Here is a 15857-nt window from a genome sequence, read left to right on the forward strand (position 1 = left end):
GTTCCTTGTAGTATTGTTTGTTTATTGTTGCTAAATATAGCTAAATATGTTATGTACTCTTTAATAAATATAGCACTTTAGCAAGTTCCATGCAGTTATTCAACTCTATTTACAGTAAAATATACATTTAAGTAATGTTGAACATGGTTCAGTGTGACAGAAACAATGATTATTTTTATTAAAATCTGCATTTTAGTTGAGTTAATTTAAAGCTTATGCTTTAAATTTCTTCTGTATTAGAACAAAATAGAAGAGAGAGGAAAAAAGAGAAAAACTTCACTGCTCAGCTGCAGTCTGAGATGCCCCAAAGGTGGGGGCTGGTTGTTGACGTAATAGGAAGTGGGCTGTCTTACTGCTATGAACTACAACTGGGCGTACACAGTCTCAGATCATGTAATATCCGGACCCGTGACGTGTGTTGAAACAAGAGAGGGAGGGACAGAAAAAATAGAAAAGGCGGGAGGGGGCGAGACCGAAACGGAGGGGTAGGCGGGGAGAGGGAGAGAGAGAGAGAGAGGGAGAGAGAGTAGAGAGAGAGAGAGAGAGAGAGGGTAGAGCAGAGAGAGAGAGAGAGAGAGGGCGGGTAGAGCAGAGAGGGAGAGAGAGAGAGAGAGAGAGAGAGTAGAGAGAGAGAGAGAGAGAGAGGGTAGAGCAGAGAGAGAGAGAGAGAGGGCGGGTAGAGCAGAGGGCGAGAGACAGAGAGAGAGAGAGAGAGAGGGCGGGTAGAGCAGAGGGCGAGAGACAGAGAGAGAGAGAGAGAGAGAGGGCGGGTAGAGCAGAGAGAGAGAGAGAGAGGGCGGGTAGAGCAGAGAGAGAGAGAGAGCAGAGCGAGAGAGAGAGAGAGAGAGAGAGAGAGAGAGAGAGAGAGGGCAGGTAGAGCAGAGAGAGAGAGAGAGAGAGAGGGTAGAAAGGGTGGGAGGAAATGTTCGTGTGCTTCTATTCCTGGCAATCCACCAAAAACGCCTTTCTTTCTCCCAGTGCGAATAACTGCATGGAACTTGCTAAAGTGCTATATCTATTGAAGAGTACATAGCATATTTAGCAACAATAAACAAACAATACTACAAGGAACAAATACAGTAAGCACGTTTTTTTACGTAGGCCACGCCCCCTGAGAACAGGAAGTGTAATGTTTTACTGTGAACGGTCGTTATCTTAGCCCTTTGACCTAATCAACATGAAACTGTGTCCAGAGACAGAAGACATGTTGGTGTGTTGTGGATCCAAGCCCTGACCTGCTTTGACATAGCAGGTGGGTGTGGCGAAGTGACCTGTAACGCCGTTGCCATACGTTTGGCTTTGAATTCCACAAACTCACTAGGATGGATCCTTATCCACCCACCGACAGGAATTCATAACAAAATTTGGTGGGCGTGGCCTAATTTCTCTATAGCGACCCCTAGAGTATTTTAAATGAACAGCCCCAAGCCATGCTTTAACCTAGAATTACGAAACTTGGTACATATGTGTATCTTGTCAGGAGGTACAAAAAAGTCTATTACAGCCATGCTCGAAACCCAACAGGAAGTCGGCCATTTTAGATTGAAGTTCAGATTTGGACCGCGATTTTGACGTTTACAGCCTTCGTATTTGATCGAACTCCTCCTAGGGATTTCGATTGATCGGCTTCAAACTCGGTCAGTCTGATCATAAGGCATGTTTGATTTAAAGTTATCAAATTGGTGACTGTCTGAGATTGCTGAAGGGGGGTTACCAGGGGTCAAAGTTCACCTACTCGCCATGAAACACGAAACTCTTATATATCCTGCACAGAAACTCACAGAGACACCAAACTTTCAGTTATTGATCATCAATAGGTGTCCTAAAATACCCTGTGGTGAAATTATGACATCGCTTAGGCCACGCCCCCTGAGAACAGGAAGTGTCATGTTTTACTGTGAACGGTCTCTTTCTTAGCCCTTTGACCTAATCAACATGAAACTGTGTCCAGAAACAGAAGACATGTTGGTGTGTTGTGGATTCAAGCCCTGACCGGCTGCGATGAAGCAGCTGGGTGTGGCGGCGTGGCGAAGTGACCTGTAACGCTGATGCCATACGTTTGCTTCTAGATTCCACATGTTTCGACCGAGCTGCACCAAACTTGGCCTGAGTGATCCTGGTGTGATGCCTGAAAATTCTGTGTCATCATATTATGACGTCATCTAAGCCCCGCCCCCTCAGAACAGGAAGTGCTATTTTTTTAACTTGTAAAGTTCCATCTATGGCTCTCTTGACCTAATCAAGGTGATTCTGTGTTGGATGACAGATAGGAAGTTGATCTCGCTTGCTTTAAAGTGCCAAGAGTTTTCAATGGCGGCAACACCGTTAGCATATGTTTGCCTCTACATTCCACATATTTTGACCGAGCTGCACCAAAATTGGCCTGAGTGATCCTGGTGGGATGCCGGACGATCCTACGTCATGATATTATGACGTCACCTAAGCCCCGCCCCCTCAGAACAGGAAGTGCCGTATTTTTCCTTGGAAAGCTCATGTTTATGGCTCTCTTGACCTAATCAAGATGATTCGGATGATGAACTCTGTTAATGCTCGCTACTGGCTGAACCGTGTGGGCGTGGCCAAATGGCATCAGTCCCTCGCCATATTCATACGTTTGGCTCTAATTCACACATGGATCATCCGTAGGGTGACCAGACGTCCTCTTTTTCCCGGACATGTCCTACTTTTCAGACCTAAAAAGATGTCCGGGGGGAATTTAAAAATCGTCCGGGATTTTGGTCACCTGCCTCAAAACACATTACATAGCTTACAGTGCATTGTAGGGCACTGCGCACGGCGCTGCGTGTCACGTAATCCCTGAGCCGCGTCAGTGCAGTTCTTAATCAGAAGATGGCTGTCAGTACGCCAACAACATGCGAAAGCGCAAATGTATGTAGTTTTTCCGCTTTTAGACTTTCTGTCCAGCACCCCCCCCCCCACCCCCGCTCCAAGGTGTTCTGGTTTCACCAACCCCCCCCTCGCTGCAGGTCGTCCGGGTTTTCCCAAAGTAAAATATGGTCACCCTAATCATCCGATTGGCACCAAACTGGATATGTATGACCTTTGTTCACCTCTAAAGAGCCCAATGGGTTTGAGATGTAATTTGACTCCACTGCGCCCCCTAAGTTAATACATCGGCTGTATCTCCTCGATGCATCGACCGATCTGCACCAGAATTTTTGACAGTCGTCAGGGAATGCTGCCGAACGCATTAATGCGTATCGCCTGGTGGACAGGTGGGGGAAAGGCGCAACAGCTTCAACGGCGCCTGGCAGGCGGCGGTGCTGGAAACTGCGGCAGAGCTTCTGCGGTGGCGAGCGGGTTGCGGCTCTGGAAACCGTGCAAGAGCTTCTGCGGTGGCTGGAACCCCGCGGTGGCCAATAGGCCGAAGCGGCGCTGAGCTGCGAGGGCCGCCCGAGGCTGCTTGCAGCTTTAATTTCACTTATAACCTGACATTTTCCCTTATTATCAGTGAAATAATCTGCCAGTGTAATCAGTACTTTTTCATTAATATTAAGGATTTATTGAGCTAAAATAAGCTCTTCAATGTTGCTAAAAAGTTACTTGTAATATTAAAATATTTGCACTAGAAGCTGCACAAGAACAATAAGTAATATTTTCTGTTTCGAATCAGTTAAAATCAATAAACAGAAATGTTTCCTTTAGTCAGAACCTCAACAAAAATCTAATAATTATTTCCTATAAACTAGTCAGAACTCTTCTTTTTTATTATTTCTGATTAAAATAAAGCCATTTTTGTATCTTTTTCTCTTAGTATCCACTGAAATACATGCATACATCACTAATCCATCCATAAATCTTCTCAGCCTGATGTTGTTGTGCAGCAGGTTCGGCTGCAGAGTTACCTCTGCTGTGTGTTTGCATTCCCCGGACCAGTTCTGCTCACCTGAAACTGTAGCAATACTACTGATGTAAAAAGAGAATTTTTTGTGTTGCTGTGATTTCAAACTTCACCCGTCATATTCTGAAACTCAAGTGAATAACTCACAGTTGTCTTTCAAAGTTTTTCATCTTTTTTTGGGAGGTGAGGGAATTTATCACGTAAGCACTGCATTGATGTTGCTTCTTGAGAAGTCACAGGGACTCTTGTGAATAATCTGCAGAAGGCTGCAGGGATGTTGGTAAGAGACGCCTCCTTCATTGAAACTGTATTATCATTATCCCAAACATGACCAGAGGATGTGTTCGCAGAGACCTTGTGACAGAGAGCTTTTGAAGCTGCTTAAACTTGACAAATCATCGTGTAATCGCTTTGCAACGTGCAAAATCAGGAATTTTACTTCCAGAATAAAAGTTCTAGGAAGAAAACTGGTTATAAAAAAATAGGACATTCTACAGCAGGCCTCTGTTGTATGCATACAAAAAATAGAATATGTTATTCATTGCACAGAGTATTGCGTACTTTACTCATGTAATGAAAGCAAAAACACAAAATATTACCAAGTATTTTTGGTCTAGCTTCTAGTGCAAATATTTCAGTACACTTGAATTAAGACAAAACTAACTTACAAGTAACTTTTCAACAAGTAGATTATTTGTTAATACTAATAAAATATATAGACTTGCTCCTCTGGCAGATTATTCCACTTATAACAAGATATTTTCCATGTAATAAGTGAAATAACCTGATACTTTTTGTCAATATTAAGGAATTATTAACTTAAAACAAGCTCCTGTTTCTTGCTGAAAACTTACTTGTAAGTTAGTTTTCTTATTTTGACATTCTGATGTTTATTCTTTGTTCTTTTTACAATTCAGACCACATATTTATATATTTTCCAAATAAAAATACATTTTTTTCCTTTTTGTCTTGCTTTGTGGGTTTGTCTGTGCATACACTCACCTTTTACGACAGATGGCGCCCTACTCACCTGACTGGAGTGTGTGTGTAGACAGTCATCAAGCACACCTGAACCTGATCAACTCATCAGCGGCGTGTACTAAAGGAGGCTTCTGCCAGTCCTTCAGCGCCCGAGTGTTAGCCAGTAACGGTACCCTCTGAGCCTCCTAGACTCTAGGAGGCTCAGAGGTACAGTGTGTGTACTGTTTATTAGTTTCTCGTGTCAAACTTCACCTAGAGCTTGCCTCTGATCTTTCCTCGTTGTTCTGAAGCCTTTAGTAACTTTCCCTGTTGTTTTTGCCTTCAGGTTTTTTCCTGGTGAAGCCCGGAGAAGCCTTTACAGATCCTGTCTGTTTCTCTGGTCGAGATTCCCCTCGTGACGCCGTGGGTCTTACCCACTGGTTGCCCGAGTTCCCAGACTGACCTCCTCCGTCTGACTACAAGTTAGCCCGAGCCTACCTGTCCGCCCTCCGACGCAGTCCTCTGTTTCCCTCCTGGACACCAGCCGTCAAGCACCGGACCACCTGGACCCCTTAAGAGACTAAGACTAGGAACCTTTCAGTAAACTCTCCTAGACCTCGTACCCTCGAACCACAAGTAAGCTCCTTTTACTTTGTTCTATGACCTTCCCGTTTCCGACAACCCTGAACTCACCATTCTGCTCTGCCTCTTTAGAGAGCCGATCGCTCCGTGAACCCGTTTCCTCCCTGGACCAGACCAGAGCTTCCACTACCTTCGCTTGTCGTGTTATAATAAACCAATTGTTACCGTATATACCTCTCCTGTATTGTGTTCTGCATGTGGGTCTGAACATAGTTATCTATCATGACAGATGAATCATCTGTTTTTAAAACTTTTTAATGACTATTATTCTCTGTAAAATGGTGATTTATGCATAACATTTGATCGCCTCTGCAGTTTCTCAGAATTTATGACCAAAATTGGGTTAGTTTTTGTATTTTCCTCCAGAATTTGCGCTCTAAAAGTAGATGCTTGACATTTTGCTCTACACCTAGCGTTTCAGGCGACTGGTTTACATTCAAAGTCTACGTGGAAGCGCGTTGAGGACACGTCAGACACGTCACACCCGTCAAAATCACTCTAGCAGTTGTTTTCCGTTGCCGGCCTATTTGTCGGGCGTGTCGGAGGCTCCTAACGGTTCAAATCGCGCTGCGCCTGAGATTGTGTTATCCAAGTGAAATATATTGAGGTTTCTGGTTGTGGTCATTTCATTTCATAGTCGTACTAAGAATACAGATTTTAGCTCTTGAAATGCCAACACGTTCTCACTCCCGACTCGTCATATATTGACGCTTGGGCAGGTTCCCTCAACGTCACATATTGACGCGTCGGGTACCCCGTTCGCGTCAATATGTGACGAGGAGGGTTCTCTCATTGAATGCTGTACGGCTCCCTAAGCGTCCAAAACCGACGATCTAGGAACAAATAAGATGACGAGTCTGTTCTATTTTTGTAAAAGGCACACAATTCGTGCATAGCAGATGTATTTGTAGGTTTTTAACAATTTAGTTAATTTTACTTTAGTTTTAAAATATCCTCCGGTTCTCTGAAGCCGCTATTTTATCTACATTTCTGTTTATTTTTTAACAGCAGACACGAATTACACCAGTTTCACTGATTTAATCGTAACTTCATGATTGTAAATGACATAATATTCTAATTTTTACACAATAATAAAAAAGAAAGGAATACGTATGTTATTTGGAGTTTATGAGGTTACAGATAATAGCGGCATGCACCTCCGAAGTCGTTTGCAGTCCATTAATAATAAAAAAAGAATTTTAATAAAAATGTTTAAGAAGAGTGAGGGTGCATTTCCTTTTGTGATTACATGCCAGACGGTTCTGTAAACGTTTGATTAAAATAAAAATAAGGACAGATCCCACCCGTCCATAAATCTAAGAAGAAGCTGACGTCATCGCATGCGACATTGGACCCCGGTGAGTACAAACCTGAATCTGTCAGAAATGGTTTTGTATTATAAAACAAAAGAAAATACTACAGAATGTGATTGCAGTTGTAGGACTTAATGGTAGTAGGACTGTGCCGCGAATGGTTGAAGACATTTGGACACGTTTGTAACATGTATTTTTTAAATTTTTGTTGCCGCTAGCTACATTAGCTAGCTACATTAGCCTCTTGGAGCCCAGAGAGTTCAGCTGAACCTGCACTTAATACATTTAATTAGCCATGATAGAGTCACAGAATTGTTTGTTGTATAATTTGAGGGTTGCTATAACAACCCTAGGCTGTGATGATCCTACAGGTTTTCTGAATACACTGATTGCAGCTAGGTCATGCATTTGAATTAAAAACGAACTTGGGTCATTACAGCCAAAGTTCTCTCCACCTGTCTACGTTGAAATAAATAACTTCCGAAATCTGAACATTTATTTTGTTTTTATGTCAACAGGTTCTTCTTTGAGATATTCATCTGACATACATTTCTGCTCATTCATAGCACCCACAAAAGGCACTTTTAAGAGCCACGTTTGTCATATCTTTGTGTTCTTAATTTGTCTATTGTTCTTCACGTAATTTGTCAACAGTTCTGTTTGTTTGTTTGTCCATCATAAGTCTTTGCATTCTGTTTTGCTCTTTGTCAGTGTTTTTTAAGTATGACACGCCCCAAATTCAGGCCATGCCATGCGCACAGTGTCAAACGCCCAATCAGGCAAACAGAAAAAGTTGTGTCGCCTGCCACCAGAGTCTTTACACCAAAAATAAAAGAAAAGTTTCAGACATTCAATGATCAGTGGAGGGAAACAGTTTTAAAAAACAGAAATGTTTCCCGCATAATGGATTCTGCGGAAATTGCAGTAAGTAGAAAATTTTAGACTGAAAAAGTTCTGTTAATGAGCAAAATGATGAAAAACATCTGCTCTAATAGGATGGTGCGTTTTAGTAACTTGTAACATGTTATCAATTGCAGGTTCGCAAACTTCATGCTTTAGGCTATAAGCCTATTTTATTTTTTGCTAAGGAAGATAAGTCTTCAAGCAAGTGGGTAGCAGATGCAATTACTCTTTTGGAGCCCACTGCTACTACAAATAATTTTCTTGAGAAGATGCAAAGGGCTTATGAATTTCTCCTCCCTGAAGGTAATGCATGTATGTGTGTGTACTTCTGTAGCGCATTATATCAAGTCCACAGAAAGCGAGCAAGATATGTGTCTATGGATATTTATTTCTGTTTTCTGTAAAATTACGTCTTTCCTAGCCACGTCTGTACCAGTGCAGCCCGACACCTCCACGGAACAGCAGGTTTTTTCACCCAAAGAGCAGTGGGCTGATGAAAAAGCTGAGAACCTGGTCTATGAACCAACAGAGACCATAGCTGAGGAAGAGCCTGTGATTGTGCTTGATCTGGTTCCTGTTTCTCCTCCTATTGTTCCTTCTTCTCCGGCTTTCCAGAAGAAGAAAAGAGCCAGAAGCACCTCTCCACCTGCCTCTCCTCCTACTCTGCCATCTGTCTCTCCCATAGACCAGCCAAATCAACATTCATATGAATCGCCTGCTGCCCATGCCATCTCGTTAAGTCAGGGTGGCCTATTTGAAAATAAGAAGAGAAAGGGTAAGTTTTGTTTTCCTTAGTCCTGTGACTATTTCTTTTATATCCATCCATTTTCTTACACTAGGGGTCGGTAGGGCTGCTGGTGCCTATTTCCAGCAAGAGGCGGGGGTCACCCTGGACAGGTTGCCAGTCTGTCACAGGGCAACACAGAGACAGACAGGACACACAGCCATACACACAGACACTCACACCTAGAGAGAATTTAGAAAGACCAAAAAACCTGACAGCCATGTTTTTGGACTGTGGGAGGAAGCCGGAGAATCCAGAGAGAGCCCACCTTGCACAGGGAGAACATGCAAACTCCGTGCAGAAAGACCCCGGGCCAGGAATTGAACCCAGAACCTTCTTGCTGCAAGGCAATAGCTCTACCAACTGTGCCACTGTGCATTTAACGTACATTTTTGTTATACTAACCTCAAATTCTGAAACAACAATGATGCTTGTCTTGGCCTTGTTTGTGAACCTTTGGACAAGTACACAGTATTTGTTTTAAGTTTAACTAACTGCCCTGAAAGCATAACCCAAGCCTTTTGAAATTTGACACAAGTGAGCAGAGGGAAAAGACACGACTGGAGATTAACAAAGATAGAGGCAAAGCTTATCCACTTTGTTGCTATCTTCGTACATTTTTTTCATACTCTTCTACAGACATTTTGTCAAAACAGCTAGTGATATGTGTAGCCACTCTTTTTTGTGTGTTTGAGACTCTTAAGTCAACATTGCTCTGCGGCCTTGCTGTAGCCTGTCTGGCCTGAGCAAGCAGCATAGATTGCTTTGATTCCCCCTCGCTTCTAGAAAGACTTGCAGTATAACGGTTGTCTGTCCTGCAGAATACCTGTGGCAGTAATCATAGCAGAGCAGACCCATTCCAATTTAGTCAATATTACAAATAAATCACACATTTGTAAAGCAGAATGATGCTATCATCAATACTCACCACAACGCTCAATACTCCATACTCACTCACAACTCAACCACAACCACCGTGTGGGGCAGTGGGGCTGAGTGAGACAGTCATATACCAGTATGAGTCCTGAGTGACATGGTTATAGTATTATTTCATATTTTTGTGTTAATGACTTTCACTGTAACTATTAGGAAAACCCAACTACCGACTTAAGGAGTCAAGCACTAAAACAAAATTCTCACAGACACAGAAAACCTTGATAGACAGTTTATAAGCAACAAAAACTCGTTTTGGATTTAGTTACACTTTAAGTATTAGTTTTTCCATTTCTGTGGCCACTCTAAAGTAGTTAAATATTAAAAATATTTAACTACTAATAATATAATATCAACCTCTGACCTAATTTGAGAAAATGTGTAAATCCATGTAAAGAAGAGTAAAGTTTAGAAGGTTTATAAAATGAGTCACCATACTAGTTTTCATTTTTCAGTGTACACTCTGACTTTAATTCTTATTTTGTTTTTATAATTTTGTTTTTCTTTTCTTCTCATTAAGGTTGCCGGAAATGTAGCAGACAAAAGGTGTTCCTGTTTGACTCAATCACTGGGCATAGGACTATTGCGGTAAGACTTGAAGTGTTACTAATGTACCCTCTCAAAGTTTATCTCCACCCCAGTCAAACATGCCAAGATACACTGAGAGACATTGCCTGTGTGGAGATGAATAGATGGGGGGAGGGGTGATAAGTGGGACTGTGGTATGCAAAAATGAGCACAGTTGTTTACTTATAAACCTTGTGGTTACATTTACTGACATTCCAGACTCCTTTTCTTTCTTTCTATTTGTCTATTGTTTTCTAAGGACAAAGAAGGGCATTACAATAGGAATCAGTAGTACTTATACCACATAAGTCACAACATCTCTGGTATTGCAGAGCAAAACAAATTCACACAAAAAAGTCAGTATTTGCACAGAAACATAGAAGCATAGAGATAGAACTCCAAATAACGAAATTAGGCCTTTTATCATAAAAGAAATGCTGATTTGGGAGTTCTTTCGTCTTTCTAAAGAAAACCCATGACCACTTATCATCCTTCAATAACATGTAAAAACCGCTTCCACACTTAAGTATTTTAGAAACAATTTATGGATATGTTGTGTGATGATTGCTTTAATTAATGCATTTCTCTTGTTTTATGTGGTGTCTAGGGCAAAGAGGAAGTAAAAATTCATTGGTTGCTCTGCTTGGTGAGAAGTGTTTCTTTGCACTTATTAGAAATATTATTTTGCTATTTCAGGGGGAAGTATAATGGAAAATCAACTTTTGGAGCTGTATATCATGTTATAATGTCATCAAGCTTTCTGTGGCCTTTTGCCACAAAAGCTTTTCCTTGGCTTTTCAGTCTCTAGCTGAGATAGTGCCCTACAAAGTATACATCCCACATGCAACCCCTCAAAGCTAGTGGCAACAACAATTAGCAAACACCTGGTGGAACAGCCCCTCTGCTGAGCTCATGTGAGGGATCTTCTCAGTCCAACTCTACTAAGAATGGCTGTAAACTGCTTGGAGGAGTGATGTTGTGATGACATCCTGAAGGCAGAGTGTCAGAAGAGCAGGCGCTTCTTAAAGAAACAATGACCCATTTTCAAAGGGGTTTATTTGTATCTCCAATAGCCATTGCCTTAAACATGGCTATTCTTCCTGGGATCCATAATTTAAAGTGTGCAAATGGCAAAGTGACATTTCTTTTAAGTCATTTTTGATAGAATACCTATCAAACATGTTGCCTTCATTTTTTATAATAACTGAAGGTAACAGACTTACTTTATTATATTATGAAAAGGCACTATGGTCCTATAAATTATTTAATACTGTGCCTTTTATAATTCATACAAGCTGGAAATTAAATCTGAAACGGTCACTTTCTTTGTGTGTTTTTTTTTTAGACTTTTCTAAAAAACTAAAGCACTATGAGAGATTTTTCTTGTTTGTGTAATGGTAAAAAATGACTGTGCAGTCAGTTTGTCATTGGATACTTAATGATAATTCAAGATAATATTGTATCTTTGGGACACAACAAGATGTACGTACTAGCTGTTAATTGGGGGGGATTTAGGCAGGGAAAAGTCTTTGGCTACACAACCTCTCTTTTAGAAAGACAAAATTGTCAACTTTACTGCACAAAAAAATCCACCACTTGATTTTATTGTTGTTGATCTTTTCTAGCGGGAAAATCTGGGACGACACCTGGGAACCTGCAAGTGAATTCACACATGTTGCTGTCCCCCAAGAGCTTCTTCCTTCAGACAGCAAACAAGTCCTTCCATGATGTTGCTCTTTCTTTTTTTGTGTTACAAAGTTGTAATTTCCATTTTTCTATAACTGTAGTTTGACTATATTAAAAGGTTTTCTGTGTAATATTGTTTTCGGCTTATTTTGGGCTGTTTATTGACACGTCTTTGTCATGTTCTGTAAAAGACTGAGTGATGCTGGTTGAGTCACTGCATGAACAAGTTATTTTGCCTGTATTGAGGCTTCAAATTTTGAACAGGATTGTTTGTACATTTTGGCTTGTAATAGTTGACCTAATGTCTTAAATCCTTTAAATGGAAGTTTTCACTTAACATTGCATTAAAATAAGATTATTTACCATATAAAGCAAAGTCGATAGTTTTAATGGATTTTAATTTAACTTTTAATTCATTTTGCATGAAAATATTATAATTGACACTTTTGATGCACCTTTAATGCAAGTTTTAATACAACTTTGAAATTAAATGTCATTATTTACCAAATAAAGCAAAGTTGACACTTTTAATGAGTTTTAAATTCACTTTTAATGCAACTTTGCATTAAAATATTATTATAGTTGACACTTAGTGGATTTTAAGGCAACTTTCAACACAACTTTGCATTAAAATGTCATTATTTACCGAATGCCGTCCATGAAAACAGCTGTAAACATTCATGACGTCTCCTTCATATGTTAACAGGATTATGCTAGTCTTCATTTAAACCCCTTCGTGATAAAGTGTTAGGACTTGTCAAACTTGTAAACGGTTTTGGTTCCATCTGGTTAAACTCAGAGCTGCAGATCTGAAGTTTAGTGTTTTGGTGTTTAGGTGAGGATGAAGTTTTGTGATTTTTCTTCAGGTGGGGAGAAGATGACGCTGTCCATCTCCGTCCTGCTGGCTCAGTCTGTCTTCCTGCTGCTGATTTCCCAGCGGCTGCCGGAGACGTCCATGTCCGTCCCCCTCATAGTCAAGTAGGAAAAAAGTCATTTTATTTTTCAATACCTACAAGAACAAACACTTTAGAGTTCCTGATTGTCCTTAAATAATTTTTAAAAAACATATTTTTAACTTACTTTCAGTCCAGGACTTCCTAAGCTTTCAGGATGAGCTGAAAGTGTTTTTGTTTAAAATCATTTTAATAAAAGTTGTAACAAAGATTAAATTGGACCTAGAAATAAATTTGCATTTCACTGCAAAAACACAAAATTTTACCAAGTATTTTTGGTTTAGATTTTACTGCAAAAAATGACTGAAACTAACTTAAAAGTAACTTTTCAGCAAGATGTAGAGGTTTGTTTTAAGTCATTAGTAATAATTAAGTCTTTAATAATAATGAAATTCACTAGCAGGTTATTTCACTTCTGCATCAGAAACCTGGAAGAAACTGAAAATCAGCCGAAACACTGATCTCCTTTAAATCAAGGCTGAAAAACTGGTTGAGTTACTTTAGAACCGTAAAAAATGAAACATTAACCAACATATTTAATGAGTGTTGATGGTTTTGATCAAACATTACATCAATATGTAACATTTCTTTCTTAATTAGTGACTGAATGATGTTTTTATGGATTTTTAAAATGTTTTTATGAAGTAAAGCTCTTTGAACTGCCTTGTTGATGGATAACAAAACATTTTCCATCTTATAAGTGAAATAATTTAGCAGTGGAACTATAACTTTTGTTTTTTTTTTTATCAATATTAAGGAAATATTTACTTAAACAAACTTGTATATGTTGCTGAAAAGTCAACTGTAAGTCAGTTTTGTTTTATTTCAGCTGTTCTGATATTTGCAGTAGAAACGAGACAGAAATACTTGGTAAGGCTGAACGTTTGATGGAGCAGCTTTTATACGTTTACTGATGTTCTTCTGTGTTTCAGCCTTTACTTTTCTCAGTTTTGATGTTTTTCCTCAGATATTTGATGTTCATCATGGTTCTCGTTACCATCGTCGTGTTGAACTGTGTCGTCGTTCTCAACCTGCACTTCAGGACGCCCAGCACACACGTCATGTCTGAATGGACCAAGAAGGTGAAGAGCGGAAAAATCACAACATTTAATAGATTTGATGGTTCTCATTTCACACACACTGACGGACAAACTGGAACTGAATGCAGGAAAGAGAAAAAGAAAGGACAGAATAGAGAAGTTCACCAGAGAAAAGTAGTCGGAGAATAAATGGAGGACAAGAAGTCAGGAAACCAAAAACTAAATCAATAAAGTTCATTTGATTTAATGAAAAAACTAAACTCCTAGTTCTGCTGGTTGATTATTTAACGTATAAAATGTCTTGTTGTCTATCAGTTTATTTGTGTTTCAGCTTTAATTGGTAAAAACACAAAAATAAAACGTCATAAAAACATCAGAGTCAGAAACAAACATTACATTTTGATGATTGTTGTCATCAAAATCATCAATAAATGTTGATAAATGTTTCATTTATTACGGTTCTAAAGTAACTCAACCAGTTTTTCAGCCTTGATTTAAAGGAGATCAGTGTTTCGGCTGATTTTCAGTTTCTTCCAGGTTTGTGATGCATAAGTGAAATAACCTGCTAGTGGATTTCATTATTATTAAAGAATTATTGACTTAAAACAAACCTCTATATCTTGCTGAAAAGTTACTTTTAGACGAAGTTATTTTCACTAAAAATTATTTTGTGTTTTTGCAGTGTACAGCTTGTTTGACCTGCATAACCATGACAACCTGCACATTTATTTAAGCTTCATTACATATTTTAAAGATATATATGATTATTTTTGTGCTACAATAATCCTAAAAGTTTAGGATGAACAAACTGGACTGGAGTTTGTTCCAGATTTATGGTGCATAGAAGCTGAATGCGTCTCCATGTTTGGTTCTGGTTCTTTAAGTCCAGTGATTAGAAACTAACTGCAGGATTTTAAAGTCTCTTCATTTGGATTCTAACATTAAATGAATATTAATCAACTTTTTGCCCAGTTTTTCCTGGAGCGGTTGCCCCGGATCCTCCACATGGCCCAGCCAGCGGACGACGAGCCGGCGTGGGACGGAGCGTTGCCACGGCGATCCAGCTCGGTGGGATACATCGCTGCAGCCGAGGAATATTACAGCATCAAGTCCCGCAGCGAGCTGATGTTTGAGAGGCAGTCAGAGAGACACGGACTGTCCAAACGGCCCACGCCGGCCTCAGGTACGTCCAGACAGAACCAGACAGAACCGAACAGAACCAGGCAGAACCGGGAGGTGGGTCAGCAGGGGCACTGACAGGCTGTGTGTGTTCAGTGTTGAAGCCGGTGGAAAGCGACGGAGCGATGGATCAGCTGTACGGGGAGATGAAGCCGGCGGTGGACGGAGCGAACTACATCGTCCAACACATGAGAGACAAGAACGACTACAACGAGGTGAGAGGAGACGAACACCAGGAGACAGAAACCAAATCAGCAAAACTCCAACATCTTTATTCAACTGGAAGTTACCAAACAGCTGAGTAAACTAGAGTTTTAGCATTTATCTGGAAAAATGATTAAAATAAAAATTTCAAAGTTATGAAAAATACTAAAAATGAGTTTAGCTGTTAGCAGAAGTTTAATTTCTTTTAATTTCAGTTTAATTATGTTTCTTTCTCCTGCTGCTGCTGCAGGAGCTGAGGTGATCTAGGATCATAGATCTATGCCCGCCGCAGCAGTAGAGTCTAGATCCAGATGTTCTGTGTTCGCAGGAGAAGGACAACTGGAGCGGCATCGCCCGAACGGTGGACCGGCTCTGCCTCTTCCTCATCACCCCGGTGATGACCTTCGGCACCGTCATCATCTTCCTCATGGGGATCTGTAACCACCCCCCCCGCCTGCCCTTCCAGGGAGACCCGCACGACTACAGCGAGGACAACCTGCGCCTGCTGGAGTAGAACCGGAACCGGCAGCCCGGTTCCGGTTCTACTCATTTATCCACTTCATGTTTGAATCGTCTGAGTTTTCTGAGGTTGAAGTGAATATTTTGGTTCTGGTTTTCTTTACTTTGTGTCTCCAAAACATCAGTTTGATTTAAATTACCTAGAAGTATTGCACAGCGAGACAAGTTTTATTTTTTAATGAATGCCATCATTTACTTCTGCATTCACCAAACATAACAATATAAATGTCATTTTATTATTTATTACAAAAATACTTTAGAAAATTGAGAATTATTTTTTTGGCTGCCAAAAAATGGCTTCTAATAAAATTG

General features: G+C 40.2%; 2 protein-coding genes across 3 annotated transcripts; both read left to right on the plus strand.

Moving 5' to 3' along the window:
- The first annotated feature begins 5023 nt into the window (after positions 1–5023).
- LOC111606219 lies at positions 5024–12157 on the plus strand. 2 transcript variants are annotated; one of them, XM_023326293.1, is made up of 7 exons: positions 5024–5458; positions 5537–7701; positions 7815–7983; positions 8102–8455; positions 9918–9985; positions 10572–10610; positions 11590–12157. In XM_023326293.1, exons 2-7 carry the CDS (start codon positions 7501–7503, stop codon positions 11626–11628), a joined length of 870 nt encoding a protein of 289 aa, XP_023182061.1. In that variant the 5' UTR covers positions 5024–5458; positions 5537–7500; the 3' UTR covers positions 11629–12157. The 2 variants fall into 2 exon arrangements, with proteins under 2 accessions (XP_023182061.1, XP_023182062.1); XM_023326294.1 differs by lacking the exons at positions 5024–5458; positions 5537–7701 and having other exon boundaries at positions 7814–7983; positions 11590–12154.
- A 319-nt stretch (positions 12158–12476) lies between these two features.
- Positions 12477–15857, plus strand: LOC111606220 (acetylcholine receptor subunit delta-like). Its single transcript, XM_023326295.1, has 5 exons — positions 12477–12628; positions 13571–13685; positions 14616–14826; positions 14919–15037; positions 15355–15857. Exons 1-5 carry the CDS (start codon positions 12492–12494, stop codon positions 15538–15540), a joined length of 768 nt encoding a protein of 255 aa, XP_023182063.1. The 5' UTR covers positions 12477–12491; the 3' UTR covers positions 15541–15857.

Source organism: Xiphophorus maculatus, chromosome 21, assembly GCF_002775205.1.
Source record: "Xiphophorus maculatus strain JP 163 A chromosome 21, X_maculatus-5.0-male, whole genome shotgun sequence".
Classification (NCBI taxonomy): Eukaryota; Metazoa; Chordata; class Actinopteri; order Cyprinodontiformes; family Poeciliidae; genus Xiphophorus; species Xiphophorus maculatus.